Below are 16,825 nucleotides of genomic sequence, written 5' to 3'. Positions count from 1 at the left end.
TATATATAATAGATATTTTTTCATGTGTTGATTTATATGAATCAATCCATTCCTCTAAGTGCAATTAACCAAAATTACAAATCATATTGGTATAGGGGATCAATCACACATTACCCCATTCTGATGCTGTGTGCTCCTTTTTTCCAATTAGAACAAACTTTTTCTAGAAAGACTAGTGATTTTTAAAACATTTTGTAGCTAAAAGATAAATAGATTTCTACCATCAGTTGATATCATATGCCCTAAACACTTGAGCTTAGAGCAGAACTTCTATATAGGAAATCCATACTTATTTCTGTTCTTCATTTGTCAGGTATTGTCTATATCAATTTATTTCATTCCTACTCTTCCTCCCAAACTTAAATTTAGTTCCACCATTATTACTTGGAAAAATTTCAAAAGAAACCTGCTAGAGGTGACCATTTTCAGGAAGATCACTTCTTAGAAAAGTGATGTTTGCATACATTTTTTCCTCATTGCTTATTGTAGTTTGTTTTACTAAGGTATATATTAAATACAAATACACATACAAATATCAAATCCTGATGTAAGTTTTGTTAGAAGGAAAAAGTTGGAAAAATCAAACAAGAATTGATTGCAGTGAAACTTTGTATATATAAATGTCTTACCAGGAAACCAGGACTTGGAATGAGTCTAAGAGATTCTCCTTTAACTATTGGGTTCATTCTTAAATTACTGATCTTTGCATGACTATTCAATCCCATGACTTAAGATGTGTGTTTTAACTTCTTTATTTTTAAAAAAGTTAAATGCTCATTGTTTTTTTCAGTACTCTGGTTTTCTTTGTATTTTTGTTTTGCTTTTTTGAGTCTTCTTTTGCCACTGTGTTACAGTTTCTTTTTTTTCTCGTTTCAGGAGATATAAATTCAGCTGCAATGCTGTAATGCAATGGGGTGTGACTACATCTCGACATTGCATACCTAATGACGCACTATGTTGTGCCACCTAAGTGCTGTTCAGTACTCAGTATGCTACAAATTTTGAATAGGATGGGAGGGTTTAGCCATCACAACATATTATATTTAGCTAATCTAGTCCCTTATAATCCTTGGCACCCTATAAACATAATATCTATGTGGGAGGATCAATCAAACTAGAAAAAACTCGAAAGGTTTTCATTCAGTATTGTGTATCTCCTGTGATCCTAGATAAAATTAGAGCCAGAGTATTTATCGAGATGTACCAAAAGAGTTCAAACATGCTAGAACTGATTATATCTACCAGAATGCAGAACCTATAACCAACTTTCATCTCCATCATCAGATCAAGTTAATGTAACCATAATACCGCATTACCATCGGGTCTACATGAGTGTGTTAACCATATTGCAACTTGATTGTATAATCAAATGCTTGATAAAATTAATTGCAATTTGAGGGTCTGGCAGCAATTTATTTTACATATAAAATAACCTCATTGCTCTAAATGAAACATCTTCATTCTAAGTAATGCTTGGGCAATTCTGGACATTTCAGCTATTATATTTCTCATACACACTTTAATTGTATGTTAAAGCATATACTCATTGCCATTAGGTCTTGTTATAAGGTTTTGCTTACTAAAATACAATTGTGTTTCATGCAAGAGATGATAATAAAATTAAATTATATTAACATGCCATGATTTTTTTAAATTATTTATTTGTTATAATTTTTTTTTTTATATAGCTCTTAGAAATTGTCAGATCCTACAGGAGACCAATGCCACAAGCTAGTGAAGGGCCTGACATTGAAAAAGATCATATTCCTGGCTGTCCCTTCTTTGAGGATAAATAAAATTTTAAAGTAAATAAAAGTACTTTAAAGAAAGGCTTTTGTTATCAAATTTACATTATGTTGCAGAAAATAAAATTACTATTAAGTAAAAATTGACTTTAATAAAAAGAATCAGTAGATAAAATGAGAAAACTTTTATAAAGTAAAGTTAAAAAGGTCTAGGATAATGGGGTTTAGTCTTAATGAAGGAAATATATAAGTGTCAAAAAAAGAGGTTACAACATGCATTGAAGATACCAGATACCTGGTAGGGCAAATGGTATATGAAGCCAAATGAATGAAGACCTGTGAGATAACCCAGGCTTTTTAAAATAAAAAAAAAAACTTGAGTAGGTTTTGCCTAAATAATTTAGATAGTAGTTAGGTCATGAAATATTCTATAAAAAAGTCTTAGTGATATTTTGATTACCTTTAAATATGCCATAATATTATTAACATTTTTATTTGTACTACAAAGCTACAAAAATATTGTTATTTTAATTTATTGGAGCAAAATGTATTAAAATATTTCTTTTCAAAAAATGTATACAAGATAACTGTAGCTTTGAGGGTATAAACATGATAAAAACACTTTATTTTCAAATAAACAGTAATAACCTGTGGAATCCTGTACTTGGTTGCAGGGTGTCAGGCAAGTACTCAGTTAGAGGTGCAAAATAACCACCGTACTCTGGCATCGGAAGAGGATGAGGTTGCGGAATATCATACCGTTGATTTTCATCACAGCAAACATTCTTTAAATCAAAATTCAGTTAGCTTGTGAAGGTCGAAATATAATTTTTAAATTACATCATGATATTTAACAGTAATCTTAAAAAATCATTAAAATAAAAATAATAATAATTTCTCACCTCACAGTCAACATTAGGACTCATTATCTCTTCTAGAAGACCAGCAGGCCCAGAGGCAGTCCTAATTTTGTCAGCTCCTCTCGGTGGTGTAAACCCATATCTTACTAAAGTGTCAGACTTACATCTGCAATGAAATGATGTAATATACAAAATATTTATTTGAAAGATTAAATGCATAAATATAAAGTTTTTTGAACTTTTAAAAATTAAAACAAGTTTTTATGCCAAAATAGAATCCTACAAATTCACAGTATTCTTTAAAATAAAAATAGTGAAATAAATACTGTTTTGTTCTTTATTTTAATGTTAGTTTATATTTTATAATGATAATATTTTTGTTTTCATTATTAAAATTATTTGGAAACACGTCTATACTTTGTCCTTTACTATAATGCAATTTAACTAATACTAGAATTATTTAAAATATAACATTAAACGTATAAATCAAATAATTAAATTTCTATCTTCGAAAATTTTTAAATTTTAGTTTTATAGCTATTTGATTACAGGCATATTTGGATTATAGAGAATTGATAAAAATGTTATCATGATTTCTGAGAAGACACTGAAGCTCTGTGTCTTCCAATGCCTGGCACCGGTTAAATTGTTTTAACAAATCTTTTCTTTTTTATTATCACTTTGTTATATCATTACATTAACAAAATATTGTTAATTAGTTTTTGAGTCTTAAAAAACTTACTTTAAAGTCATAAAATATTATGGTTTATATGGTCATATATTGTTGGTGTATATTGCTATGTATTGACAATCTGGGGTATTATTAAAGTGTTTCGTCATCTGCCCCTATACCTGGTCAGGGTATCCTTCTGGGAAGCTTTTAGCATCCTCGGATGTTAAAACATCTGTATTAAGTTTGTCACATTACCAAAGGCCCCTGAGAAAATTAGATTGGCTAACCTTTAAGTTACAAAAATGATAGTTTGGGACGAGGGGCCAGAATCAAATTAACCAGTTGCAGGCCCTTCCTGGACAAGTCAAACTTTTTGTTACACATCCTCGGCCCTGAGGAGGGGGACGCCTGCCTCGGGAGTCTTCGGACATCGACAACCAATGAGATAAGAGATTTCAAAATAAGGTAACGCCCTAAAAGGAGTAGTGGGAGAAAAAGAGTAGGATAACAAGGGCAGGAAAAGGAGGCTTTGCAGGACCAGACGGGGAGAAGAGCAGACGGAATCAACAGGAAGGCTCAGACGAGTGAGGACAGTCAGGAGGCAGAGGATGCTCTTCGGCCAGGAGGCCTGGACATCCCTGATGAAACAGAAGACACCCACGGCACTACATCCCACGGCATCAGCAGCTATAAGTATAAATTAACTAATAAGTAATAATTTATATTCTATGGCAACCTTTATCTGAATCATTTGAATCATAACAAGTTGTAAATAAATACTTAGTTTCTTTATGTAGTTTATATACTATTATATAACCCAATATACCACTCTTTATTATACTATATAATTAATGGTAAGAACATTTTATAAATATAAAGGTATTTAATTGGTAAACTGGTAAACACACAAACAGCCTTTGGAAAGGAATCCAATTATAATAATAGTTTTAGGACTCAATTTATAATCAATTAATTAACTTATTTTTGGATAATAGCCTTCAGCGATTATCCTGGCATCCCAAGTAAATCTGCTACTAGTACATAGCAATATCATTAAAAACAAATGTATGACAATCAGCATTTATTTTGTATAGACTGCCTTTTTTTGAGTGTCTGGAATAAACTTTACCTTAATTACCAATTATTTAAATATTTATATTTATGACTCAAAATTACGCCATATTTATCTTACATACAAATAATTAAATAGATGTTATTTATCAACATAATGCATTAAAATGCTAATTAATAAATCTAATAACCCTATATTTCAAAGAAAATATTTACAAATTGTAAATAATTCTTAAATCAAATTTATGGAATAAATCATAACTTTTTACACATAAAATATTTCCTCTATATTATTATATTATTGATACTAACTTTATTTTTATGTATTAGGAAAAGGAAGATGGTTTGGGATGCAGTCCAGGAAAAAACTCAAATAGTAACTTATTAAACTATTTGAGCCAATGTTTCACCCCATGTTGCAGGGCTTCATCAGAGCTAAAAAAAAAAGATATAAACTAAAATAGTGTGACAAAGAAAGAAAAGGGATAACATGAAATAAAATTAAACTAAGGTGTAGGCTAATTTTTTTATTTAAAATATGTGAAAATTTATATAAAAATGAAAGAAAGAAAAGTAAGAATAAAGAAGTAAATTTTTAAACTTTTTCATTTTATTATAATTTTTACATCATATTTAGCCACACCTTAGTTTACCATTACTTCATGTTATCTGTTCTCTTTCTTTGTTACATTATTTTAGTTGTTTGTATCTTTTTTTAGCACTGATGAAACCTGCAATATGGGGGGGGGGGGATGTTGGCTCACATTAAGTAGTTTAATTACTATTTGAGTTTTTTTTTTAACACGTCTGGACCTTCTTCCTTTTTTATAAAATTATATTTTATTTTATTTAAAATTAAGTCAGTCTTAAAACACACAAAATTACTTTAGATATTTTAAATCAGTATACAAAACACCCAATGATAATACTGACGTCATTTTTGACTGATCTTCTCCTGAATGCCTCTTAGTATGGATCGTCCCTCGCTCTGTTGCTTGCTCCCTTGGCTCAGGCTGACCGGGATCTGAATGATTCGATGCCTTTCTCACATTTGTCAGTCGATAAAATGGAGGAGTCTCTGTTCTTTCAATCAGCCAAGAGAGGGTTTCGACTGTATGCAGCTCCACCATCATTTCATCCAAGAGCCGGTCGGTCTGGGCTCGAGCAAGGTATACAACTACCCTTTTAGCCTGAGAGAATCAAATGAAATGATTTTAAAATATTCAATTAAAATTTTATTCAATTTTTTTTTATTATTAGTAAAACAAATAATAAAATTAAATTTTAAGCTATTTTAAAAATGCACTTCTCTATCGAACAAGAGGATCTGAGTATAGAAATAAGAAGTTGAAAAATCTAGCCTCGGAGGCATGAGGGCTTAACAAATTGTGGTGGTAGTGAAATGGAGAAATACTAACAGATCTTATTAATGGAGACTTAAAGGAAGACCCTATAACTAGAGATGAAGCTAAGATTTATTACAATAATAACCAAGAAAAGAGATAGAAAAGAACGTGGTAATTCTAGGGGAATATGTGAGACAAAGCCAATTATAAAACTGCAGGGTAGAATAATCAAACACTTGTTGGAGAGGGAATTAGTAGAAGCCAAAGAACAATGTGATTTTACAGCAAGGGTGTCTTGCATTCATCATATATTATCACTTGGGGAGATTTTAGAAAATCAAGCAGACAAATTGAAGAGACTAGACATGATTTTCATTGATTTTGAAAAAGTCATAGATAATGCTCCATGGAAATTGCTTTGGAAATCTCTTGAACAAGATGGTTTTGGTGCTGATGTAGTGGGAGAGATAAATAAAATATATAGAGACAATATATGCAAATTAAAAATTGGCTCCTTGATGTTAGAAGGATTTAGAAATATAAAAAAGGCCTTCTTCAGGAATGCTAAATATTTGTATTTTGATAACTGTTTAAGAAATTTGACACAAAGATGCAGAAAAATGAAAATTACAATGAAAGAGAGACATTTGTGTCACCTGCTATTCCCTGATGATCAAGTGATAGTAGCATAGGATGAATTATATATAGGTTATATGTTAAGAAAATTAACCAAACAGTGTGAACAATGTGAATACTAGCTATAAACCAAACAAAACAAAGTATATGGTGACAGAAAACAATGAGTTGAGTGACTAAGTTTTGACAAAGCTTTGTAGGGTAAGTTCATTCTGCCACCATGGCTCATAGCTTGAAAGCAATAGAGGGGCAAGAAAGGAAATTAAAAAAAAAGAGTGATAACCATGTAGAAAGCTAGTTATTGGTATCAGTAGTAATTTAGATCTGGAGCAAAACTATTTATAAAAAGGGGACAAAATTAATATATAAGGCCCTGGTAGAAAGCATAATAATCTATAGCTCTGAAACATGACCAATCAAAAAATGGCAAAGTAAAAGTCTTCTGGCTGTGGAGATAGATTTTTGGAGGAAGTCAACCAGATAAAGAAGGCAATAAGTTAGAAAGGAAACTATTAAAGAAAAGATGGAAATAATGAAAGAAAAAAGGTTAAAAAGGTATGGTCATGTTAAAAGGATGGATAGGGCACAGCTTCCAAAAAAAGTATTTGAGTAGGAGGCTGAGTGTAGGAGAAAGAGAGGATGAATGGCCTGTTGTAAGATCCCGGGATGTGGCTGAGAGCATGGCGGGAAGAGGAAGCAAGGAACAGGGAGGAGAGGTGGAGCTAACTGAGGGAAACTTTAATTAATGAAGAAAATATCCTTACAATAAAAAAGTTTAAAAATACATAAACAAAAAAAAAATTACATACATATTGTAAAAGCTCATTTGGTGCCATTCCAGAGATGATAATGAGATACCTTATGATCACCTTGAGGTTGTTTGGCCAACAGGAACATAAAGTCGCCCATACCTGTTCAACCTCTTTTGCATGCTCATCTGCAAACTGTCAGAACAGCAATAATCTTATAGGGAATACAGAAATGAAAGTTAAACAAATAACTATTCTAGGGAGTAAAAATTAATAAAAATAAATAATATTGTCTCTCTGGAAAGAGTTCACACTTGAAAATAGAGCACTTGCAAGTTGTTAAATCAGAATAAAGAAAATAAACCAGTAAGAATCTAACTTATGTATTTTAATTATTCATTCTTGAGTTATATATAAATATTTAAAATATTTACAGTTATATCTTTATAAAGTCCTTGACAATAAACTTTTGATGTAGTGGGAACTTAAAAATCTTGAAGACTACAACAATTTACAGGTTACTAGGTAAGTTCCACATTTTCCTGCATTTTGGAAACATAATAAAACATTACTAATAATTACTGATTACAATCAATCAACTTAGACACTATTTTTATGAAATAATTTTTCCTTTTATTATTATTAATTTTTTTTACGAACTCCAGTATTAAACATGGATTTCCTTCATAAGCATATTATATCAGTACCAACTGTGAAGAATTTAATAATTAGGGAACCAGTTATCAACTTCTTCATAGGTTGCACAGATATAAACTAACAAAGTTTTCTTAATTTGATGATTCCAGCAAACCTAAAGGAGATGAGATACACAAAGACATTTTGGAACACAAACAGAAAGATAAATTCAAGGTGAAAGGTGTTCAGCCATACTAAATTAATCCTTCCCGCTTTCATTTTAGTTATTTAAACTGAAAAGGGAACTCTTAATTAAAGTAACAATGAATGACTAAAATAAATTTATTATGCAGACTAAATTTGTGACCAAAGTGCCTTCTAGCAATTTGAAATCTTTCCTCTACAATTTGGTCATTTGGGTAAAGTTTAAAGGCTTTTTGTCAATTAAATGTAATCTTAGTTTATATTTTAGCTACTTAAACACATTTATAAAGTATAAACAATTATATCTACATTTACAGTATAGCTAGTGGTCTTGCTAGACATCATTGGTGTTTATGTGGTTGGGTGACTCCTATTCCAGTTCTAATCATATATTGTGGTGAAAGTATACATTAATGAATAAGCCCTTTGCAAAAACATACAACTGGTCACAGGGAAGCCACTCTTACTATTGTAGGTAAAATGTTTAAAAATTATGTAAAGTAATCACAACTTAAACAAACCTTTGCAGTGATATAAAAGAGATTATTTAAAACCATTTCTGTAGCTTCCACAGATCCCCATCCTTCTCGTTTTAAATTAGATCGGCTATCATTGACACACTGAAAAAAAATATATATAATTAGTAAATTTCGTAATACCTTATTTACAATAATTATTGTAATAGGATAAGAGAGTATTCTCCCAATAACAGAAATGAACAAATATGATGTATCCTTTTGTTTTTCATTTTATTTCCTCAAATTATTTTACTAGAAAAGAAAATTAGTGTTTGGCCTAAAAAATAAATAAACATTGGATTTTATAAAATTATTATTTTTTTTTTCTAATATAAAACATTTTCAATGACCTACAGCTCTGCAAACATAAGGGAAACAGAAACTATGCCAATAGATCACTTTATCAGCATCTATTTTGTATTTTGTGATGCCTTACCTGTGATGTACAGTTTTTGACATGGACATAAGCAAATTAACATCATTTTGTTCAGTACTGCTAGTGCTCACCTCTGGTTCATAAGGACTTATTGCGTATTAATTTTTATGTTCTGTCAAACAAGTATGAACAAATTTAAGTATAATTTTTAAAAGAGAAACTCTAGTTTGCTGTACTCAATAAATAAATATATTTGTTCTGAAACATTGATCTATAAAATATTTTTTCATATACATCGAAACATTACCTGGTAATAGGATAGTGGGTTGCTTGGGGGCACATTTGGATCTACCAGCTCCATATTGTGAAGCCAAGGTAGCAAATACTCCAGTAAAAGTTGACGAACATCTGGTCTAGCTGTCTGAAATCTGTGAGTGATTTCTGAAACAATCAAAGAATTCAATAGAAAAACTAAAAATCAAGTTTCAGTGAATAAGTAAACCGGACATTTTTTTCCAATTTACTTCCTTCACAGAGGTGTATTAAGTGGTAATCAGGTCAAATGATGGCGTAGTATCACAAATAACAAAGGGCCACAAAACATCAAAATATTTTACTTAAAAGATTTTGGAATGATTAAAAATATTTTTCAAAAAACCCTTTGTATAACAATCAAACAAATTTAAAACCGAATATTAAATTTATAGTGTCTAAGTTTCACTCTTTAACAGTTTTTTCAGGGAGGGGAGGGAGGGAGAGGAAGGGATCCACTTTTGAGTAATATTTTACCACGTTTTTAGAAGTTTGAAGCAGGTTCTCAAATCTCAAATTTCCAACCTTTTCAAATTGTAGTAAAACTATTAGAAGAATGGCGTCTCATCCCACTTTACTACTTTCTCAAAGAAGACCATGGAAGGTCTTTCACCTTACATGGTGAATAACACTTTAACAGAATAGAGGCACGCAAGACACGAATACAGTCAAACTTTAACATCAAAATCAATTCAGTATAAGCAAGAAAATTAAGACTATTATACCAGCGCGATACTTTAAGTAATTACTCAGCCGAGGCGATGGCTGGGACAAATAGTGCGGCAGAAATTGAACCATGGCGTGCCGCAAGGCAGTCACAGATAATGTCCTAGTCCACTCTTGTAACTGCTATCCATCGATCTAAGATATGGGTCTCATAGGAAAGGATTCTAGGATATAAAGGGAGGCACATAAGGTTGTCTCTAACAGTTTTTTCTCCTCGTAACTCCTCGCATTCTGAAAAGAAATTTATCTTTCGATTTGTTTCTTTAACAATGAATCTTTATAATCAACCATCAAATTTTTTTATAAATTTCGCCTCAAAATTGGAGATTAAATATTTAGATACATAGAATACAAAAATATCTATTCGTTCTCAACCGTTGATTTTTTTAGACTAGGCATCAAAGTCACATATTGCTTCACGATGATGCCCAAAACTCGATATAACCATCAGCTATTTTGTTCCTGAATAGGGGCTGCGTATTTGTATACATGAAAAAAAAAAATGAAAATTTGTAACGCTTTAACCCATGAATGGGTGTTATTATGTTGTTATCAAGTGTGGCAAGGAGGTGATTTGTTCATAAACACGCTCCACCGCCAAATTTTTCTTCAATTAAGGGTACCCACTTCATGAGGCTGTGTGAACCAGAAAATAATTATCTGCCACAGCCATATTCGAATCCGGGCCTTTAGAGTAACACAGCGCCTTTAATCACTAAGCTACTCCGCTTCACTTTCGTAGGCATAAAATATTTTTAAAATATGAAATTAAAAAAAATGGTGATTTATTTTTTTCCCCTTCAAAGTAACACTGTTACAAACACGTAAATTCATGCCAATCTCTATACATTACTAATGGTAATTAGCAGAAGAAATTGGCAGGTAATTTCATAGGAATTGTAATTTTTGAGGTAAAACAATCGATAAGTGGTATTTTTTTAAAAATATGTGAGCAGCTAAAGATAAAACGATTTTCCATCTTAGCTAAAACTGGTCCGATGTAGATGAGGCTTGTTCTATTTTATATATAATTATATTATATTTTAAATTAATGAGTATAATCTGATCAAAAGTATAATCAATAATCACATTTGACTAAAAATTGAAAGATGATACATTCTAAAAAATGACTATAGTCATAATTCATTAGTGATTTTGAAAATATAAATATATATTTTTCAAAATGAAATCAGATTTTAAATAATAAAAAATCAAAAGAAGTTATAACTAAATACGAAAAGCAATTGATAAAGCACATTTCTAAAACGGTCTGAGGTTTTTACATAAGAGTGTTTTGCATGATTAGCGGTATATCTGACAAAAAAAAATAGTAATTTTGTTTTGAAATGGACAGATTCCAAAGACAATAGCGTAGACTGGGATTTCTTTCTCTACTGGGGCCATATAGGGTTTCTATATGTGTGTATAGTTTTACAAGAAAATAGTATAATATACATAAATAGTATTATAAGAACCATTTAGAAGCTTCAGGATTTGAATAATAGCGCTTTGAATTTCTAAACCGATTACTGGTGTATTGGAGAAGGTAGGAGAGGATTCTGGAAGCCTTCCAGACCATCCCTCAGGCGGAAGGAGCAGATCGTCCTCTGCGGCTATTTGTCACTCCAGTATTTGTGGCCCCTTTGCTAAAGGCAGAACAATCTCGATGTTAATTCACGATCACCATGCTACAAGTGGCATGCTTTATTTACGATTTATTTTGACATGGGCGAGGTTGTTTGGCTGCTTAGTTCTTATTATTTACTTCGGTTTTAGTCCAGAACAATGGTTCCCAAGTTTTTTTTTTGGCGGCGGAAACCTTTTGTAAAAGTAAGGAAATGGTGAAGCCCTTTTGGTAGAAGAGGGAAAATGACGGAACCCCTACATTGTAATACGATACAATGAAAGAGATCCGTCTTTCCAGCAAAAAAAGTTAGGAAAGGCTAGAATACCAACAGAGCATTTGTGCAGCATTTGAAGAAAATATGATAAGGTAAGATTCAAAACTGTATTGATTTGACGTGGAAGGATGCATTCCTAATAGTCCAAGAACTTAAAAGAAAAAAAAAAAGATAATTTCAACCTATTTTATTAATAATAATATCTTTGTAGGAGTAGTAGTCTGCATGATGCTTGCCAAAATAAATTAACAAAATGTTGTTTTCTAATCGTTCGGACTGAATGTTTGATTTATGAAAAACTATATCTCAGGAACAATTAGACGTTGAGATGTGTGTTAGCATTCATATTAAAGTTAGTTTAATGTTCTAAGTAGTAAAGTAGTTTATTATGTTTAACTTCGCAGGTGTTCTAGTTTTCATGATATTTGCATATGAAATTTTATCCGAAAAACTAGAAATCAACATTTTGTGAATTTATTTTAGCAAATATCATAAACACTCCTACGATGATAAACCTTATAAACTACTTTAAAGAGTATTCAACTAGCTTTGATAAGTTATAATTAATAATTAATAAGCTTTAATAAAGTTCTGGCGGACATCTGTACGTCTAATGATTCCTGAAACATAATAAATTCAATAACTACTGTTTTTGTTTTTTAAAAAAAACTGTATCTAGGGAACTTTTGAACGTAAACAACTCTTTTAGGGTTCATATTTTAGGAAATTTACTCTACTTTAAAGACATTCTACTATGTTTTTTTAGTGTTGCTGGTAGTTTTAAAGAGATGAGTTCTGAATGAAAAATAAATTACTTTTAACGTATTGGATCAGCCACCATTTTTATACCCCTAACTATGGCTGGCAGACTCACCAATTTTGGTTACTTTCTAAACATATTTTTCATTAAAGTAATAAAAATTGGAGAGAAATAAATTCTTAAATGGATCCTTGGAAGATGCTCGCGGAACCACTTTTGGGGACCACTTTCCTAGTGACATATAAAAGGATGGGTATTGCAAGTGAAATATCAACAAAAGCATAATTAAAGGATACGAAAAACAAACAAAAAATTAGGAAAGAATATAAGAAAATGAAAAAAGACAAATCGTAGTTTACAAAAGAAAAGAAAAAAATACTGACTACAATATAACTAACTACAAAAAAAAAAAAATAAGAAAATTAGGATCATTTTCAAATATACAAAGATGATAAAATAATACTATGGAAAATAAACATAACTAAAAATATTATCTATAAACATTTCTTTGAATAGAAATTAAGAAGCATAAAACATATTTAAAAAAAAATAAAAGAAAAAAATAAACTTCCATTCAATTACAGATATTTAAAATTGTTATAATTATTAAAATACAAAAAACAACTAAAAATTTTTCGATAATAAAAATACATTGAACAATTTTGTAAAATACTGAAGTATTAAGCAAATAGCGCTGAACTCCAGGCCTGGAGTTCATCCATCCAGGAAGGATGATGAGCGGACTGTTAGTGCCCCTTAACCTCCTCTTGAACAACCACCGAGTCCCTTATAGCCCGTCTTTTCTATCTTCAGCCACCTTGAGTCGGTACTACGACGGACTAAAGGGGACAAGGTGTCCGGACAGGATGGAATACCGTACGTACTGTTGAAGATGCTCCCCAGGAAGGATAAGGCCTGCGGATTTCGTACTTTCCCACTGCTTGGAAACATGCGGTCGTAGTATTGAGTAGCGGTACTAAGGCCAGGGAAGAAAGGTGACTCGACAGAGCACTATCAAACGATCAGCCTCCTATCGCACATAAGCAAAATATTACAGGATCTCTGTTCCATCGTGTAGCTCTAGGCCTGAACCTGTCCCAGGTTCGAGCAATAACACACACGACGATCATCTATTGCTAGTTTCATGTATAAAATAAGGTGAAAACTAATACACTAAAACATTATGTTAATAATTGAGTTAAGGTTATCCTCAAATAAATATAAAAAATAAAAGAAGTTACTAAGGAAGAGTTATTCGCTTCAACTCATATATCAAATATTTTAATTTCATGGCTTCAAAATACTTCCCATTAATTCTAAACAATCATCTAAATTGAATAAATTTACTGCATATCTCATAATGAATATTGAAAGCTTTCTCCTATCAACAAGTTCTTTCTAAACATCATATTTGTTTGAGTGTACAAGTATATTTTCCATTCTAAAAGCTTCAGTATAATTGTTTTCTTAAATTAATCTAAAATCATCTAAGTCCTAAAACCCAAACAAAAATAAACTCTAGAACAAGTTGCCCTAGCACTAGACTTGGTGAGAGGTTTATTTCAAACCCTTATAAACACAAATATACTTTAAAAATTGAATTATTTTAGCATATTGATCGTTAAACTAATTTAATTTTTAAATTTATTTTTATTTATATTTATTTAAAATTTTGGCTCACACTTGAAAAAAATTATACTTTTAAGGGATTGATTATTTTATTTGTTTAAAAAGTATTTAAATGAACAAGAGGAACAATCTTATAGCGATTTTTTGTGATTTAAAATTTATTTAATTTTATACGTATCGTTGTATATGATATTTTATTTTAGGTTATGCACAGTCTTGATTTATTTATATAACTCTTACTTTGTATTTTATCTTATTAAACTTGTTCATATTATATCTTGTCAGTAGTGGCCTATGAAGTGAGCTGAAGCGTCGACATACATTCAGTAGTTTTGCACTATTTATTTTTTTTTTTCATTTTCGTAAATAAATGTTTAAAAAAAATATGGAAGAAAAATGATATATACTTATCAATTTTTTCGTCTTTAAAAATAGCCTGAAATTATAATTTTAGTGGTACATACTTTCGTACACACCTACTTTATCTACCAAATCATTTCTGTACTCAGCTCCTAGGCGATCTACTATCATTACATTCTCCTTCAATGTTGATGAGAGAACTTTTCTACTCAAAGGGAACATCTGAAATTCTTTTGAATTGTTAAATACAAATTAAATAAGGGCTCCTTAAACTTCAAAAGAAGATTGAAAACTGATTTAAAGGTTCGGTACTGGAGAATGTTTAGTACTGGGTTAGGTTACTAAGAAGCAACAGTGATACCCGGGTGAGGGAGGAAAGTTAAAAAAAAACGCTTCTTGGAATAAGTTATTTTTTTAAATGTGTTAAAACTTACCCCTAGTTTACTAATTATTTTGGAAGAGTCCAAAATATTTATTATGAATTATATTTAATTCCGATACATAAATTAATTCAGTAATTTTAATTTAGCATGATACTCTTCAATAAAAATTAAACAATTTCCAACTAATATTAAAAATTGGAGCAAGTTCGATTGTAGTTTACACTCATAATTGCCCAGTGATATTTTAAGTAATTGTGAATTAATTTATTTTAATGGATTCTGATCCAAAACTTCTTTGAAAAAGACAATAGTAAAAAGTTTACCATTCACTTGGATTACGTAGGTTTAATATACCAGATTTTTAAAATGACTATCGTACATTTATAGGTTTATATCTAATTTATATGCTAATGCATTACAGGTAGTTTAAATATCTCATTAAGTGAAATATAAAGCATTAGATTGCCCAAAGTTTGGTATATAATAAGATATGTAAGGAGGTATACGTCATAATAAATTTTGAAAGATGATAGTACTGGATTCGGTGTCGAATGCCAGTACATTTTTGTTCTTACCTAAAAAACCATTCAAAATTAATAGATTTCACTTTTTCTTTTGTATTTTGTTCTTTATATCCAGACGTAAAAAGTTTATCCATTTTAAGTTTCCACTTTGGTTATATTATTTCTATAAACTCTCGACAAAATTACTTTTTTTGGAGAAGACAATTTTTTTTTATCAGATATCAGGCATTTTCTGTGCCACAAAATTTGCGGATCACTACGGCGAAATAATAACCGAAAGGTCTTCCGTCTGACCTACTGAGAAAAGATCAGAAACAATTATATTTTTTTATCCCCAAAACAGCTCAAGGCTATTCTTAGTTGTTCGAGGTCATGAGGTTCCAGGCCCCGGAGGGGTACAAACAATACTTTTAAAACAGCTCATTTGACGAACCTCTACAGCCCCTGGCTCAGGTTGAGATATTTCCCTGAGCTATGAAAATATTACATTTAATCCCAAGAAGACCGACTGTATTATTTTCTCCTTCCAGAAGAACAAGCGTTCTCTCCAGTGGCAGAATACGAGGATACCATCAGGCAGCATAGTATATCTTGGTGTCACAATTGACAGACACCTGACGCTAGCGTCGCCACTGCAATAAGAAGATCAAGCAGGTCATGACCAAGTCTTACATGCTAACTTCTCCTAATCTTTCTCTCCACCTCAAATTAATGATCTACAAAAGTGTGCTAAGGCCAGCCCTGCTCTAAGGAGTACCTATGCTGACCAACAGAGCACCCTCAACAGGCAAGAGGCTCCAACAGTTTGAGAGCGCTATACTCAGACCTATAGTGATAGTACAAGAGCCCAAGGGAAGAAAAAAGGCAGGTATCTTACCCCAATTTTTGATTACTTTAATAAAAACTAGGTATAATTACTAGTCAAAATTGATGGGTCTGCCAAGAGGTAGGGGGAATAAAAAATGGCGGCTGTTCGAAAACCTTAAAAAAACATTGATTTTTCATTCAGAGCTCTATATCTTAAAAACTACCAACAACACTAGAAAATCTAAGAGAACATTATTTAAAGAAGAGTAAATCTTCTAAAATATGAGCCCTAATAGAGTTGTTTACGTTAAATATTTTTCGAGATATAGCTTTTTAAAAAGGAACATTTCATAAAAATGTTGTATGGAACGCGTCCGGTTCACTACGTCCGGACGTAGTGAAAGATCAGTTGTTAGTGAATTTATTTTGAAAAATTTATATCTCAAAAACCATTTGACGTACAAATGTCTATTAGCGCTCAAATTAAAGCTAGTTTAATGAGCTATAAAGTAGTTCCTGATGTTTATCTTCGTAGAAGTAATAGTTTACATGAAATTTGCTAAAATAAATTGATTTATAGTTGTTCGGACAAATTTTCATTTGCCAAAT

General features: G+C 31.1%; 2 protein-coding genes across 6 annotated transcripts in view; one reads left to right on the top strand and one right to left on the bottom strand.

Moving 5' to 3' along the window:
* The window catches only part of LOC106686754 (uncharacterized transmembrane protein DDB_G0289901), a 12,125-nt gene extending 9,567 nt beyond the window's left edge, over positions 1 to 2,558 (top strand). The window contains exon 5 of one of the 2 annotated variants that reach the window (XM_067047210.1): positions 2,420 to 2,558. In XM_067047210.1, coding sequence (XP_066903311.1) covers positions 2,420 to 2,443 — 24 coding nt within the window. In that variant the 3' untranslated portion in view covers positions 2,444 to 2,558. Of the gene's footprint in view, positions 1 to 1,688; positions 1,830 to 2,419 lie in introns of those variants that run through there. The other variant, XM_067047209.1, reaches the window with a different exon arrangement.
* The window catches only part of LOC106686753 (protein furry), a gene marked incomplete at its 5' end in the record, with an annotated part of 69,895 nt that overhangs the window by 50,985 nt on the left and 2,085 nt on the right, over positions 1 to 16,825 (bottom strand). For all 4 annotated transcript variants that reach the window (XM_067047207.1, XM_067047208.1, XM_014430240.3 and 1 more), the window contains 6 exon segments: positions 2,394 to 2,530; positions 2,648 to 2,771; positions 5,283 to 5,539; positions 7,141 to 7,275; positions 8,442 to 8,540; positions 9,122 to 9,255. In XM_067047207.1, the coding sequence (XP_066903308.1) occupies positions 2,394 to 2,530; positions 2,648 to 2,771; positions 5,283 to 5,539; positions 7,141 to 7,275; positions 8,442 to 8,540; positions 9,122 to 9,255 (886 nt within the window).

Source organism: Halyomorpha halys, unplaced genomic scaffold (assembly GCF_000696795.3).
Source record: "Halyomorpha halys isolate HHAL.00 unplaced genomic scaffold, Hhal_1.1 Scaffold868.1, whole genome shotgun sequence".
Classification (NCBI taxonomy): domain Eukaryota; kingdom Metazoa; phylum Arthropoda; class Insecta; order Hemiptera; family Pentatomidae; genus Halyomorpha; species Halyomorpha halys.
The sequence above is the reverse complement of the archived record's forward strand: the minus strand, read 5'-3'. Positions and strand labels throughout refer to the sequence as shown.